The 15,713-nt window shown below is 37.7% G+C and overlaps 1 protein-coding gene across 4 annotated transcripts in view; it reads right to left on the reverse strand.

The window, feature by feature from the left end:
- Window positions 1-15,713, reverse strand: part of LOC124615314 (TBC1 domain family member 31) — a 282,280-nt gene that overhangs the window by 206,143 nt on the left and 60,424 nt on the right. For all 4 annotated transcript variants that reach the window (XM_047143109.1, XM_047143107.1, XM_047143108.1 and 1 more), the window contains exons 5-6: window positions 11,110-11,285; window positions 572-729 (exon numbers count right to left, since the gene is read on the reverse strand). In XM_047143109.1, coding sequence (XP_046999065.1) covers window positions 572-729; window positions 11,110-11,285 — 334 coding nt within the window. The remainder of the gene's footprint in view (window positions 1-571; window positions 730-11,109; window positions 11,286-15,713) is intronic.

The following is a 15,713-nucleotide window of genomic DNA, read 5'->3' on the forward strand; positions in this document are numbered from 1 at the left end:
CATAGAGTTACTTGTTTTCAACATACAATATTTATTCATTTATTGTTTAAATTCTCACGTGCATTTTTTCTTCTGTTAACCTCTTCCATCCAATCAAACCGATCATGCGATACACATCTTTACCCTTCTTGCATGCAATGTTTCATTCTTATTGAACTCAGACACATTTTCTTTGGGTCTTTTCCCTCCGAGACTCCTCTTATTCCATTCTGTTACTACTACCTAGTCTCTTTTCCCACTGTAGCCTATTTATTTCTTTCCTTCTTTCCACAGTCTTGTTTCTTTGTTTCCTTATTTACTCACCTTGCTATCTCAGATTACTCAGCTCTTACATTTGGACACTCAATTCATATGCTGTAATTTTAGATAAAATTGCAGGTGATAAATTTTTATATTTCAAACCAAATGTTTAAGGCTCAGCCTAAGAACTATGTTATGACACTTTTGCACAATGGCTATCTGTTTATTCACTTTGGATAATTATTTCTTCCATGACTGAAAAGATAACTTCCATTTTTAACAATTGTGACTTAGATGTATGTGTTCTACTTCATAATCTTAAAATTATTACCTTGTGAAAGCAATACAACGTATGTGATGACTCTTCCACATTTCAGGAACAATTTGTTTAAAACATTCAAAATTTCCATAACAGTCAAGTTTCCAGATGTGGATTGTATCATCTTGGAAACACGCAAGGATGTGATTTAGCACCGGCATGAAAAATATCTGAAACAGTTTAAAAGCATTAAGTAATGAAAACTGTTTATCATAAATTATTACCAAGTGGAAATATATTGTGACTTAGCTTAGGTTCTGTAAAAAATCATATCCTCGTACAAAATTTAAAATGCTATGGAACAGGCAAAAAAGTATATTTTTATCCTCTTTGTACTGCACAAATAGTGTGTTTCAGTTTCAAGTTGTTTACAGAGCAATAGGTAGTTTGAAAGTGAAGCAATCTGGCATGGTGCAGCACAGTGTTTTATCTTTAGTTCTTTGTTGTTTTTAATGCGAATTAATGAACCTTCGATTTTACTGTCACAAGATCTTCATTTTGCCCTTTTTGCAGATAGTAAAATTATAGGACTAAAAATAGTACCTGTGTTAATGACAAATATGCATACAATAAAATATTTGGAAATATCAATATATGTTTCAGGGAAAATTTTAGTGTTGAATTTTGACAAGAATGAGTACATATATTTCAGTGCCTCCCACAAAAATACCAGAAAATATCACCTATTCAAACACAATAACTAGACCATAATTTATACAGACAATGTGATAAAAGAAGTTGCTAGTGTTCAAAATTACAAATAGATCTTAACCCGAATTAGAAAAGTCATTCAATGGACTTAAAAGTTTTTTAGTTCGGTTACATATGTAGCAAATACAGGAGGAAAGTCCTGACAGAATTTACCCCTTCTGACCTCAATATCCACCGTCCTGACACCATCCAGCCAACAGTTTCCCCTTCGTCTGTACCACCAACCCTCCCAGTTTCAAGTCACCTGCACCATGCACAGCATTCCACCAGCTCCAGTACCCACACATCACATGCCTAGCTCGTACATCTGCCATCAGTCCCTCCTGTATTTCCTGCCAGCAACCCAATAGCTGCCCACCCCAACCTCTCTTCCTGCCTCGCTATTCTCTCTCTACCCACCCTACCCTAGTCCACCTGCAGTCCAGCTGGCACAGTGTAGGGGCACAAGGGTGTGTGTATTTTTACTCTAGCTCAACAAAGGATTTATTCTGAAAGCTGACAAGTTTTCTTTCTCTTCTGTCTGTGCCTGCCAACAACTCAATGCTTCTATTATTCAATGACCGGTCTCGTTCACATTTGCAGAAAACATGATTACATCTCTGGGAGAAAACAACTTGTTACTTTGACAACTGTTTCACAATACATATCAGGATTCTTGTCCATTTGTCATTAGTGATCTCAAAGAAATAATAAAAAAATGCAGGTGCCATGAAGACTTCATGTTACTACAGAAAGCAGCAGATGCAGGGTTGCCCATTTATTAAATGTATGCCAGTACAGAACACATGTATTGGGGATAATGTGGTGGAATTGGGTAACTCCTCCAGTTATATCGAAGAATATTTTGATATGGATTCTTGAGGGTAATATATTTGGCTATATTATCATCATCATCATCATCATCATCATCATTATTATTATTATTATCGTTCATACTAGCATTGTATTGTATTTCACTAAAATACAATGTACATCTTTCATTTCTTTCTACACCCCAGAGACTCCTTTCCATGGCATCAACAAAATACGGTTTCTGTATGAGAAAAGAGAAGGCAACAATTTCTGAAATGCTATACTTTTACTTACAAATTCAAATCAAATAGGTATCAAAGCACACTGGCCAATACTATGCACTATGTTTTCCTTTATTACACTGAAGTTATATATAATATGGAGGTAAAGTGGTAGTGGTGGCGGGTTTGAGGTTTGGGATAGGGAATACACAATGCTCTTGTAAGGTCATACTGGGAATCAAGAGAACTAATACACATTCTAGTAGCTCAATTCAAAGCACTTTGAGAAATATTTCTGACTGAGGTGTAAAAAACTTCAGTTCTCTACAAGCTGGATGTTGATAGTATTGTAAATCATTTCATTAGGTGACAGCAACAATGGAAATTTATGGATGGAATAATATCTAAAATGTAGGATAGGAAATCACTCACCTATAGCTGACTGCAGTCATATTGCGGATGCAGGTCAGTCATCAGTAGGTAATACATTTCTTTTAACTCAAGATTAACTTATTTCATCATACTGTTAAGAAATGCAGTGCACTGATTGCAGAATGAGTAGGGTGCAATATTACTGTTTCAATTGGTTAGTGCAGTAAACAACATATTTGAAGTACAGAGCATAGAGTATATTGTGTGGGATACATCTTGCAACATAATATATCGATATGACAAGGTTAAAAGGATAAGATAAAATAAATAAGTCTTCATTATAAATATGCATGTGGAACACTTACTATTTGTTGTGCACAGTACAGATTAAGAAACTGTGAAATGCTAAGCTTCATCAATATAAATTTCGGTTAAGAAAGTTGTATGGGCATGATGCAATTTCTGTACAGTGGGCAACTGCCTCATCTTCAACACAACAAAATAACATTTGTGTGTGACTTTCTTGATAAGTTTATCTGTGTGATTGTGTTAATTCAAGTTTACTCTGTTATCCAGTTTGACCTGAAGGAATTGTGCACACATAATGTTTCAGAGTATGATAGTTAATGGTACCACAAGGTAACTGTTGCTGGCTTCAATTGCAAAACATAAACGAGTATATTGGGTTGGTGCAGAAGTTCATGTCATTTTTCCTTAAGTTTAATAAACACAAAGATACACATAATGGAGACTTCACTCAGCAATAATATATTCTCTTTCACTATTTATGACAGTCTGCTTATGCTGGGGTAACTTTTCACTTACACAACTGTAGAAATCACACAGTTTTGAGGCAAAGAACTCGTCAATCTATGTTTGGAGCACATTTTCCTGTGGAAACAAAGTTCCTTGAAGTTTGTTTGATACAGGGCAAAAAAGCTAAAAATCTGAAGGGGGAAGATCAGTTGAATAAGGTGAGTGTGGCATGACTTCCCAACCCAACTTCTCTATAGTGTTTTTTGTCAGTCTAATTGAACATCACAGGGTTATTTGGTAACCGTGATAGCGTTACGGAGATGTTTAATAAACTCAAGTGGCAGACTCTGCAAGAGAGGCCCTCTCCATCGCGGTGTAGCTTGCTCGCCAGGTTTCGAGAGGGTGCGTTTCTGGATGAGGTATCGAATATATTGCTTCCCCCTACTTATACCTCCCGAGGAGATCACGAATGTAAAATTAGAGAGATTAGAGCGCGCACGGAGGCTTTCAGACAGTCATTCTTCCCGCGAACCATACGCAACTGGAACAGGAAAGGGAGGTAATGACAGTGGCACGTAAAGTGCCCTCCGCCACACACCGTTGGGTGGCTTGCGGAGTATAAATGTAGATGTAGATGTAGATGAACATCAGCAGGTGTTATTGTGGAGTAGCATCACTTCACGCAGTCTTCCTGGTCGTCATTCTTGGGTTGGCGTCTCCAAGGCACTCAGTTGTTGATAATAAATGTCAGTTGTGATGGTTACATCTCGAGGAAGCAATTTATAGTGCTCTACACAGTTGCTATACCGCCAGATGCACATCATTATCTTTTGGTGATGTGCACAAATCTTTCTACGGGGAGTTGCTGCTTTGTTTGAGCTCAACCATTCCTTTCTTTTTCTTACGTTAGCATAAAGACACTATTTCTCATCATCAGTAACAATACAGGTTAGGAATGGTCAGTGTTGTTCATGAGCCAACTGATGATGAGCAAGCACAGATGCAGATATGGATGCCCACCGATTCTTGTGATTTTGGCTTATAGCTCGCGGTACCCATAAACTCCATTTTTGAACCTTACCTATTGCATGCAAATGTCACATGATGGTGAAAGGATTACAGTCACCACACTTGCCAGTTCTTGAGTATAATGATGTGGATTATTGCGGATTGATGTGTTTAGACAATCTTCATCAAATGCCAAAGGTCTTCCCAAGTGTGGAGTGTCACCCACGTCAAAATGACCCTCCTGCCATACTCTGTCCAATGACATTATCCGCATATGTAGCACAAATGCTTCTGGCTGCCTACATTGCTGTCACCATTCTGCTGAACTCAAAACAAGAGTACATCAGAAATGTTCCAATTTCTCCACTTGGCACTCCATTTTTTAGCATCCACAACTCCACTCACTATCACAAAATGACAATATTTAAACTCAGATAACTACAATGAACTGCAAATAAAAAATGCCAATTGATAAATAAACCCATAGCAACCGGAATACCAACTTGCAAGACAATGAACTTACGCAACAACCAAATATTTATGGAATTAAAACTTAAACTGTTTGCTGTGAACCGGTTGACAGCTTGTACAACTATCATATGGTCTGTGACTGATATGTCTGTATCTGTGTCACTAATTATTACGTTTATGTCATCTGCAAACATTCAAGTTTTCGGACACTCCTTTAACACCTTTGGAAGGTCAATTATGCAAATTATGGCCACGAGCAGACTGAATACCTAACCTTGTTGGACTCCATATCTTGTGTTCTCCTGTTTCAAGTTTTATTTTATTTCTGTGGTACAGTTGGTCAATGTGACAATCTAGTTACTGCTGTAAAGGTTCCATCTAATCCATATTTCATACTCCCCATGTCAAGTTTAATTTAATTTCTGTAGCGTAGTTACTCAGCGTAGTACCCCTGTGCTTACTGTTATAAAGTCATGGCAACAGCCATCCAATAGTAAACCCATTACTAACAAAAAAATTGAATTCTCAAGAAGAATTATGTAGTCCACATCACCAAAAACCTCAAAAAGGTCAAAGAATATACCAACAGGTTGTATATGACTTTATCTGTAGATAATAATTCACAAAACCCGCACCGATGGGCAATTAACAATTAATGTTGGGAAAATTAGTGTTGAGTTGTTGCCCACTTTCTCAATTTTTTTTTGAACAGACTAGAACACATGAAATGGACCTGTAATTAAAGGTAATTTTCTTATCTCAGTTTTTATTGGTATGTGTCACTACTGCATATTTAAGTCTGTGAGCAAATACTTCTTGAATAATTAACTGAAGCTCGAAGATGGTCCTGTTGTGCCAGAACAAGATTTTAATAGCCTGCTAGAAACACCATAGTCCTAAGACATATACTGCTAAGGAACATATGCTTTTCTAATTTCTTTAGAGTCTATATTTTTAAACTGCCGTTTGTTCGCGTTGGAACCAAGTACTTGTGGAGTAAATCTCATGCAGCCACAGTTGGTTGTATGCAACATTTACTGCCGCTGAACGACAGTTATGATTGAGGATAGTGCCAGTAATCTCAATATATCATCATTTCTGTGACAATACTGTCTGTGAGTTCAATTTCATTCAACTCAATGTTCATATTTATCTGTAGTTTGTGGATGCTCCATGTTGTTTTTACTTTATTTCTGGAGTGACTTTGTGTGCAGCACCAATGCTCTACTACATTGTACTATATAGGTAGTAACAGTCTTTCCTCTACAAATTACAGCCTGTCCAAAATATTAAGTAGGCTTCCTGCTATATGGAAGGAAAGTCCGCAGTGTCAATGATCATGGATTCCAAAATCACTGATCACGTAAAACTCAACTTGCACTTTTTTCACATGGCATTGTGAAAGCCATGGGTTAAGGTAGTCAAATAGATGCCATATTTCTCAATTTCCAAAAAGCATTTGACTCATTACACCACCTACACACATTATCAAAGTACAATTGTATGGTCTATGAAATGAAATTTGTGACTGGATGGAGGACTTTTTGGTAGGGAGGATGTGGCATGTATTCTTTGATGGAGAGTCATCGACAAATGTAGTTTCTTACAATCTACCTTGGGAAAGTGTGTTGGGGCCCTGGTTATTCATGTTGTTTATTGATGGGCTGGCAGACAATACTGAAGGTGCCCTCAGACTTTTCGCAGATGTTGCAGCTCTATGAAATACTCTCTGATAAAAGCTGCGTAAATATTCAGTCAGATCTTGATACGATTTCAAAGTGTTGAAAAATTGGCAACTTGCTTTATATGCCGAAAAATGTAACATTGTGCAGTTCATAAAACAAAAAAGTGTAGTATATCATGACCACAGTATCAGCAAGTCACAGTTGGAACTGGTCAACTCATACAAACACAAATGCCTGGATGTAACAATTTGTAGGGATACGAAATGGAAAGGTCACATAGGCTCAGTTGTAGGTAAAACAGGTGACAGACTTTGGTTTATAGGTCAAATTCTTGGGAAATTCAATCAATCAACAAAGGAGAGTGCCACCTATCCTAGAATATTGCTCAAATGTGTGGGACCCAAACCAAATAGGATTACTGAATGCATACACGGAAGAGCAGCTTGCATGGCCAAAGGTTCGTTTGACCCATGAGATAATGCCTCACAGTTGCTGAAGAAACTGAACTGGAAAACACTTTAAGATGACCCAATCTGTAAATGGTGACTAGGAATTTACTACAACTGCCTATGTATCACTGCCACAAGGCTTGTGGAGACAAGATTAGATTAATTACAGCTTGCATAGAGGCATTTAAAACAGTCAACCTTCTGTGCTCCATGTGTGAATAGAAGGGGAAGAGTAGTAGTAGTAGTAGTAGAGGTGTTTGTGGGCGCACGACAGCAAGGTCTTCAGCGCCCGTGCAGCATCATAGTGAGACGGGTGTCAAGAAAAAAGAAAACCTCAGAACATTGACATAAAACGGAACAGAGAACACGGGGAACAATCATTGAAAGAATGTGCTCACCCACACTGAAGCGTGGGATGATGCAGGGCGTCAGCAGTAAAACGTGGACAACACAGGAAGAAAATGGTAGAGGGAGATAAAACAATGGAGCAGATGGAAGTGGCTGGCTGACCACAAGGAAAAAAGGGAGGAGTCAGCCACTCTGCAACACACTAAAACCTCCAGCCTAAAAGTTTAGGCCAGAGTCCAGACACATCACAAAACTTAAAAACCCTTGCCACACACGTCTCATCGTCAGCTAAAATACAAGGGGAAGAAGCCCTAATAACTGATACATTGGTAAGTGTCCTCTGACAAATCCTCAGTTGGTCCCTGAAGGCATGTGGCACCAGATGTCTATGCACAGTTATACATTACAGGTCAGCATTTTGTGGGTGCGGAGCTGGTGCCCAGTGTCCCAGATGTGTTCCATCAGGTTCAGATCAGGCTAATTTTATGGCCAAGACATCAGTGTAAAGTCACTATTGTGCTCCTCAGTCCTCTGTAGCACGATTATGTCCCTGTGAGATACGCAGTTATTGTGCTGGAAGATGCCAGGTGTGACATTTCCATTGAGCCATAGACCAATCTCAATAGTCCAGTGCCCACTGCAATCATAACTGATGTTGACATTGGGTCAACATGGAAACATGTAGACATTGTAGACTGCAGAGCCCATTTTCAACAATGAGCATTGACAGTATGCCCTGAAACTTTATTGCCTGCTCCATTCATCAACCACTTTCTTTAGATGCTCGTGACAGTAGCACACAAAAAGCCGATCAGACTGGCTTTGTTCAAGATGTTTATTTTTGGTGCCCTTGTTAATGTCACTTATGTCAGTAGACTTTACTCATTTGTGGTTTATATAATCAATAGAATGATTCCCCATTCACCTCTGCTTTGCTTATACACTTTCTGTACCAAGTCATGTGACTATAATCCCACCAGGCTGAATTCAGTCTCTCAGCAAGCATAACATTTTGGTTAATCAATGCAGAGAGTTGTATACCACATTGAACTTAAATCTGCCTGCTTTCACTATGTCAAATTCTTCTATGAGTTTATCAGGTCACTTGCTAAAATTTCATACTTGATGTGGGATACTGATATGCCAAACGACTGTACACATAGGGGCAAGTTCATTTATTTTATTTATAATATTTATTTATAATAATAAAAATAATCTACTGAGACAAAGAAACAACCCTCTCTTTTCCAACAGAATTATTTTTTTCTAATGGCATTCAATAATTAATTAATGGGAATATGTTTCAAAGAAGGTTTGATGGCTGTTTTTCAAAAGCTTTATAGATCATAATTGCAATGGACAATGTCTCCTTTTCTTCAACAATCCTTCATGAAGTGTGTAAAGTTTCTCAAGAACACATGGTGTATAAAAACACATTCCACAAAAGTTGACTAAAGAATCATGTGTGTGTCTTTATGCCGTGAATAAACTAGTTAAAAATATGGCGAGAACATTGAGACGCTACCACTCTACAACTGTCCATTTAATTGGATACAGCTTAACAAAAATATTCTATGGCAGAAGCAGAGAAGCTTATGAGGGGCACTCCAAACAAACTTCACCATTGGAGTGGTACGATGATGTGAAACACAGGTAGAAAGTAACAATGAAACTGAGGGGAGAAAGAATTTTTAGCAGAAAATAACATTGACCAACTTATTATTTCATTAAAATCTGACAGAGATTCTGGAGACCATACACATATAGTGTATCACTGAAAGTGAACCTGAAGGATATTTGTTCATGGTATAGCCCATTGTACCAAAACTTCAGTTGTACACATGTCTGATAATTTTTTGCTTAGTTTTACTACCTTACTGTTAGTATGTTTCCATGGATTAAGATTTAAGAGAACAAGGGTCAAACTCAAACAGTTTTACAAAACTGATGAAAGCAAATTACAAAATTTTTTACAGGATGTACTTCCACTCTGCAGCAGAGTGTGAGCTGATCTGAAACTTCTTCGCACATTAAAACTGTGCACCAGGCTGGGAATTTAAAGGAACCTTGCTTTAAGGCTGTGAGGTTCCAGTATCATCACACAAGTTGTGCAAGTTCCGGCATAATTTTTTATCTTATCTTTCCAGTTACTTGCATCTCCGGTGAGAATGTGGGTAGATAATGTTGCACATTACTGGTGAGAGGTAATACAATACAGAGCGTGCCTGTTAGCGAAGTGATATGAAATGACAATGAATATCTTTTATTTATGGAGCGAATTTTATAACTATACGCTACATTCTGTGGTATTTGCAGTGAATAAATTTTGAGTGTTTCACTTGTAAAACTGACTTTAAATTCAAAGACTACAAATTCTGCTCCTGCCTAATACTCAGTAAGAGAAATCACAAGAATAAATGGTAAACAGAGTCCCGTTTCTTGGTTGTGAAACGACAGAAATATATCTGGCACCACTCACATAGTAATAGAGGCAGACAGTGTTATAACCGCTCAAGCCAAAGTTCCAGGTTTGAGTCTTGGTCCAGCACAAAATTTTAATGTTTCAACACAATGTACACATACACTCTGCTACAGAGTTAAAGATTAATTGGCCAACCAAAATATGTACAGAAATCGTAGTAAACACCAAATATATAGTACTAAGGATTGGAAATAATCATTTTGATCCAACACAGGAAAGAATGAACAACAAGTGTGATGGACCATGTTCTAAAGACTTAAGGCTGTAGATCAGAAAATCTTTACAGTGGTCACATTAAAAATTAAAGTACATTTCAGTAAAGTGACTGCTTGCAAGAAGAGCCATTTTTACTACACAAAGTTACATGTTTAGGAAAATTTTGTGTATTAACTATAAAATATAATTTAATTTATGATACTACTTAAAAAGCAGTAGCCATATTTTAAGTTCTTTGTTCTACCTTGTTGAACATAAAAGGGTCAGTCTTCAAGATGTGTACAACTCGATGTGACATTCCAATCTATGGCCAGTGCTCAATGGATCCAGGAGATGATTATGATAAGAGATTTCAAAAATAAAATCAAACAATGGAAACTCCACATAGGAATATCAACAATGTAGGAAAAGATACATTGCTATTTCCTGTAAAAGAGACACGTTAAGTTGAAGACAGGCACAGTTAAAACACACTTACACAAAGCTTTTGGCCACAGCCTTCATCAGCAAAAGAGAAACACACACCATTCACACACACAAGCAAGCACCCCTCACGCACATGCGGCTTGGGCCAGAGCATGTGTGTGAAGTGTGCTTGCTCATGTATATGAATGATGTGTGATTCTCTTTTGCTGATGAATGCCATGGCCAAAAGCGTTGTGTAAATGTCTATCAATCATGCCTGTCTGCAACTTAACGTGCCTTCTTCACAGTAAGTCGATTTAGAAAATAGATTTTTCCCTCTTACTCGAAAAACAGTAACCTGTGCACATAAGGCTTACTTACATCAATTTTTTTTAAGGATACCTGAATAGGCATATGGGGATGCAAATTAAATTAAATACTGAAAATCATAGAACAATAATGTGACTGTGAGCAATGGAACACAAATGTGACAGACTGGGAACAGGTTGCGAGGAAACAGTGACCCAGACAGAAACACAAAATACTGTATTAACGTAGCAACGACTACTCAATACTTTATGTTGAACCAAATTTCCTTACATAAATACTAGCTGCCTTGAAAAATTACACTTACTTGCTTCAAAGCAACTCCTTCCCGCATAGACAATTTATGTATCTGCATATTTGACTTTAAATCCCAAATAAAAGCTTCTTGAGATGATGCAGACAAACAGTAACTTGACTGAGAAAATGAAATTTGCGTAACGGGAACAGTATGACCATCCAGATGGTTTTCTATGTTGCCTGTCTCTAGAAACACAAGACATAATTACTTATATAGGTGTGGCATTGAATATTTTGCTCTGCAGTGCTGAAATGTAAAAGAGCATAGTTAGCATTGATAATGGCTTGTTGCTTGTTTCAATGACAGTATCCACAATACCATGCAAGTATGAACAATTTAACATTTCCAACTTTCTCTCTCTGTCCCTTAATTGTTTACACTTTGGAATAAATAAAAGCAACAGTCACTCTTACATTCTCAGCAATGTAATTCTCCAGAAACAATTTGAAATGTGCCACTGTGGTTTTCCTAAAAGGAAGGGACATCAATAATGTAAGATGGAGTTACACAGAATTAGTATCACCACTGACTGATAAAAAGCACATCCACTTCCGTATGTTAAATAATCTTAAAAAATCCAGGGCACATGTTTGTGCTAAAAGTTGCCTTTCAGCTCACACTCACATGCAGGCTATCTAGGCTGCAGCCTAGGGGCCCACACCACAAAAATTTAAATTTAAAAAGTGACTTTCTTTTAATACTGTAGAGCGAGCTATATTTTAATTGTAAAAGATGTAGATGTAATTACTTTGTACAGGCTTATTTGGCTGAATTTTTCAGAGGACAGCTAATATGTGGATTAAGTCTGCATTATGACTCAAACCATGCACTACCTCATGTCAAATTCCCAGTGGCGCCCAGTCAAATGTACGGCATTCAGTTAACAAAAGAATGGTTAACAGAATTTTGATAGTCTGAATCAACTTTATAGAAAGCCCATTTCTTCCATAGCTCAATTCATGCAAACAAGGACCTGTAAGACATTTTTTACTTTGTGTTACAACTGTGGATGCTCAAGTTCTTGAGGTTGGGGAAACCAATTTTAAATAACATTATTCTGTAATGAAGTTCTGCAGGAAAAATATTATATGTCTTAAGATGCATACTGTCCAACATATCTACAAAATAATCAATTTTTGGAAATATAACTGGGTAGGCAAAAAAAATCTACTCACTAAGTGGGCACAGGAGAAAACACACAAAATTTAAAGAAACATGGCTCCTCCTTCTCGCAAAAGGATTGAGGGGAAAGGAAGAGGGATGAAGATAATTCTCCCCGTTTCCTAATCCTCATCAGTCTTTTTCCTTCACTCCTCTACCTTCCCCTTCAACCCTTCTGCCAGGAAGAGCCACTCACTCCAAAAGCTTGCAATTTCATTAATTTTTATGCATTTTATCCCAACGCCACTTGGTGAGTAGGTTTTCTTTGTCTATCCATTTATATTATAGATCCACACTGTCTGACAGATAGTTAATTACTCATGGTGTCACAGCAAAGTCATGTGACCACTGTGAGCATTCAGTGGGAAGTGCGGAAGTCACAGAAATAATTGTATTTTTTTAATTATGAAAGTATTTTTATAAAATTTTTACTGTCATCATAATTATACTGTTATCAATATAATGTCAACAGTGATGTTCAGGTACTTGTACAGAAGAGGGAAGACCAAACAATTAGAAGGTGCTGAACATATAAAGTTATCATAAGATTATGATATATCTGACATTATGCATCACTGATGTGCACTTTCATCAGTCACCTTGTTGTCTGCATTCATCTTCACCAACTGATGGTGGCTCCCTATTAGCAACTTTTTGCTTCATGTCGCCTGTTTCTAACTCCATAAATATGGTTGTTGTTAGCTCCCTTTCAGTGTTCTGGTGCCCAGCAACTATTAAAATGGCTGATAGCATAGGAGGACCACTGCATAATTTGGTTTCCAGCAAGGAGCCATCAAAAAGTAACCATTAAATGATCTGGCACCCAAAATAGATCCAGCAAATCATAACCACTACAGTTTATTTGGAAAGAAGTCTGATAGGAGAGGCAGTTGTATGGTGGAGGTACCACATTTGCACGTGGTATGCTGGTACGTTCTGTTGATGTGTGTTTTCCATGATTAATGAGTTGGGGAAAATGAGCTGTAACATGGAAACAAATTGTTTCCAAACTTATGTTTACAAAACATACTTTGTCTACATGTGAGCAACGTGTCCTACAGTTTGTGCTGTACATTTTTGTTACACTCTGTAAACTATGAAAGTGAGTGCGAATGACACGTCTTGTACCAGCTATTACATAAATACTGTTTGTTCTTTTACGCTGGCCTGACTAAACGAAGTTATCAAGTTACGATAAATGGGTATAGACTGTGGGTTTATACTAGCAACACAGAATATTCTGTTTCAGAGCATGCTCTTTAACATGACAGTCATGACCTCAGTGCCTGTTTCATCACATGTGCCATCTGGTTTGTTCCCCATACACCAGTGTCTCAGAACTCCACAAGTAGGAACTGTGCTACAAAATGTCCTAGGTTCTTGTCACCCATCTGGCCTTAATTTATGTTTAACTTCTTCCGGCTCAGCATTTCTTCACTGCAATTACTCTTTTCTTTACTCCCCAACACCCATTATTCCTTCTCATCTCATATGGCCAGTCCCCCTGACTGGGAGTTCTGGGTGACTTTCCCAAACACTACCTCTTTTCCTAAACTTCACCAGTCCTTTTCCTTCACCCCTCTTCCTTCCCCTTCAACCCTTCTGCCAGACAAAGGAATCACTGGCTCCAAAAGCTTGCAACGTTTAATACCTTTATATGTGAGTTCTCATGCTGCCACTTATATTTTCAGAATTCAGATATGAGTAAAAGATATGTATCATAACAAATATCTGTTACACCTAACATAATTTATAGATTGTGCTGACAATAGAAATTAACAAACTTTAGACAGCAAAGAGACTGCAGAATTTAAAAGAGTTGTTTCCTTTTCTAAGTGGAACTGCATGTTAGCTCTATCACTTATGATGGGGAGAAATCAACGAGGATATGCCCTTAGATATGATGTATATACATAATCAACTAACATCCAGATATGACTGCTGCACCATCTAATAGGAGGGCATACATTGTAACATACAATATGGGGACATTCAGAGGTACAATAGTGGCTGTGTACAGAGGAATAAGACAAATGTAACACAGAAGACAGATTATAGAACCTGGTATGAATAATGCTATGGCAGAAGTTGATTATCTTGATATATACGTACAAAAGGAGGAGGTAGAGTTGTAAATATTATTAACAGGATAATGTACCCTTATTTGCATGTATGTATGGTGTGATGGAAAGGATAGATGGACCTAGAGCAAAAAGGGTGACCTATTCCTCGGGGAAAAGGAAGATGCATAAATAGGGAGAATATCACTGTGGAAAGAGGTGTATCTTGATGGTTACTACCTAGGCTGGTACCATTAGCCTCGATCAAATTAGGTGACTTTTCCTGAATTGGTCAATCTGTTCCATATGCTGATTTAATGTTGATATAATAAAGTGATAAGTGTGAGTTTTATATGCTGTTCTCCAGGTCTGGAAAAGGAAACTGATTTCAGAATGTCCAGCAACAAATCCTTTCTCATTGTTCAAACAATGGAAAATCCAGGATGGACTGTAACAATTGTGAGAAGGAAAGTTGCTACTCCCCATATAGTGGAGATGCTGAGTCGCAGATAGGTACTTGTTACTTTTTCAGTGTTCGAAACTTGTAACTCATCTGGTTCGGTGGCAGTTTATAGAGGATGGAAGTGTTTCATGAAATTGGCCTCATAACAATGAATGTGGTGCTCTCTGTTACAACTACATAGGGCAAATCCAACTATAGCTCTGAGAGTTTTTAGACTGTCATATACTCCTTCAAGAGGAATTTTTATTTTTCAAATTTTTAGTGGAGCTGACAGGTCATATGGTTGGGTTTACAAGAATTTTCTATGGGAGGTTTGGGATAAATTAATCCAAGGAAATGGTTCAATTTAAATGTGGAATTTGCACAAGCAAAGGTGATCACTATGTCATCTTGCTACCCTCTCTACTTAGCATCAGCAGTAAGATGGTAGGAACAAGTCAGTTCTGTAGGGTCTGCCGAATAACTTCATCCTCTGGCACCTTGGCGACGAACCCATCAGTCTTTGAGATCTATCTTCCTTCTCCCTTAGCTCCTATTGTCCGTAGTCTTCCTTTCCTTTCCTGTCTTCTCCTCCTGGAGTAACTGGGCTATCTTCCCCCTTTACCATATTCAACAGTTTCCATCGTGGAACCCTCCTTATATCCACTTATTAAAACCTGTATTCACAAGCTTGTCCAAGGTGTAGCACATGACCAGTAATTTCCAAAAGTTTTATGAGCATGGCTAGAAAAGCCTGAATTCTGGAACAAATACACTCAATAGATGAAATATGGATCATTTGATTAAATGGCTACTGGACTATAGCTCCTAGTAGCGAGTGTTGCAAGAGTGAAAACCATTAAAAGTTGTAAAAAATTGTTAAGGATCCTTGTGGGTAGCAAATACGAGGGTTGGAACTTTAATAGTGGCAACTATTTATTTACAGCTCG

Source organism: Schistocerca americana, chromosome 5 (assembly GCF_021461395.2).
Source record: "Schistocerca americana isolate TAMUIC-IGC-003095 chromosome 5, iqSchAmer2.1, whole genome shotgun sequence".
Classification (NCBI taxonomy): Eukaryota; Metazoa; Arthropoda; class Insecta; order Orthoptera; family Acrididae; genus Schistocerca; species Schistocerca americana.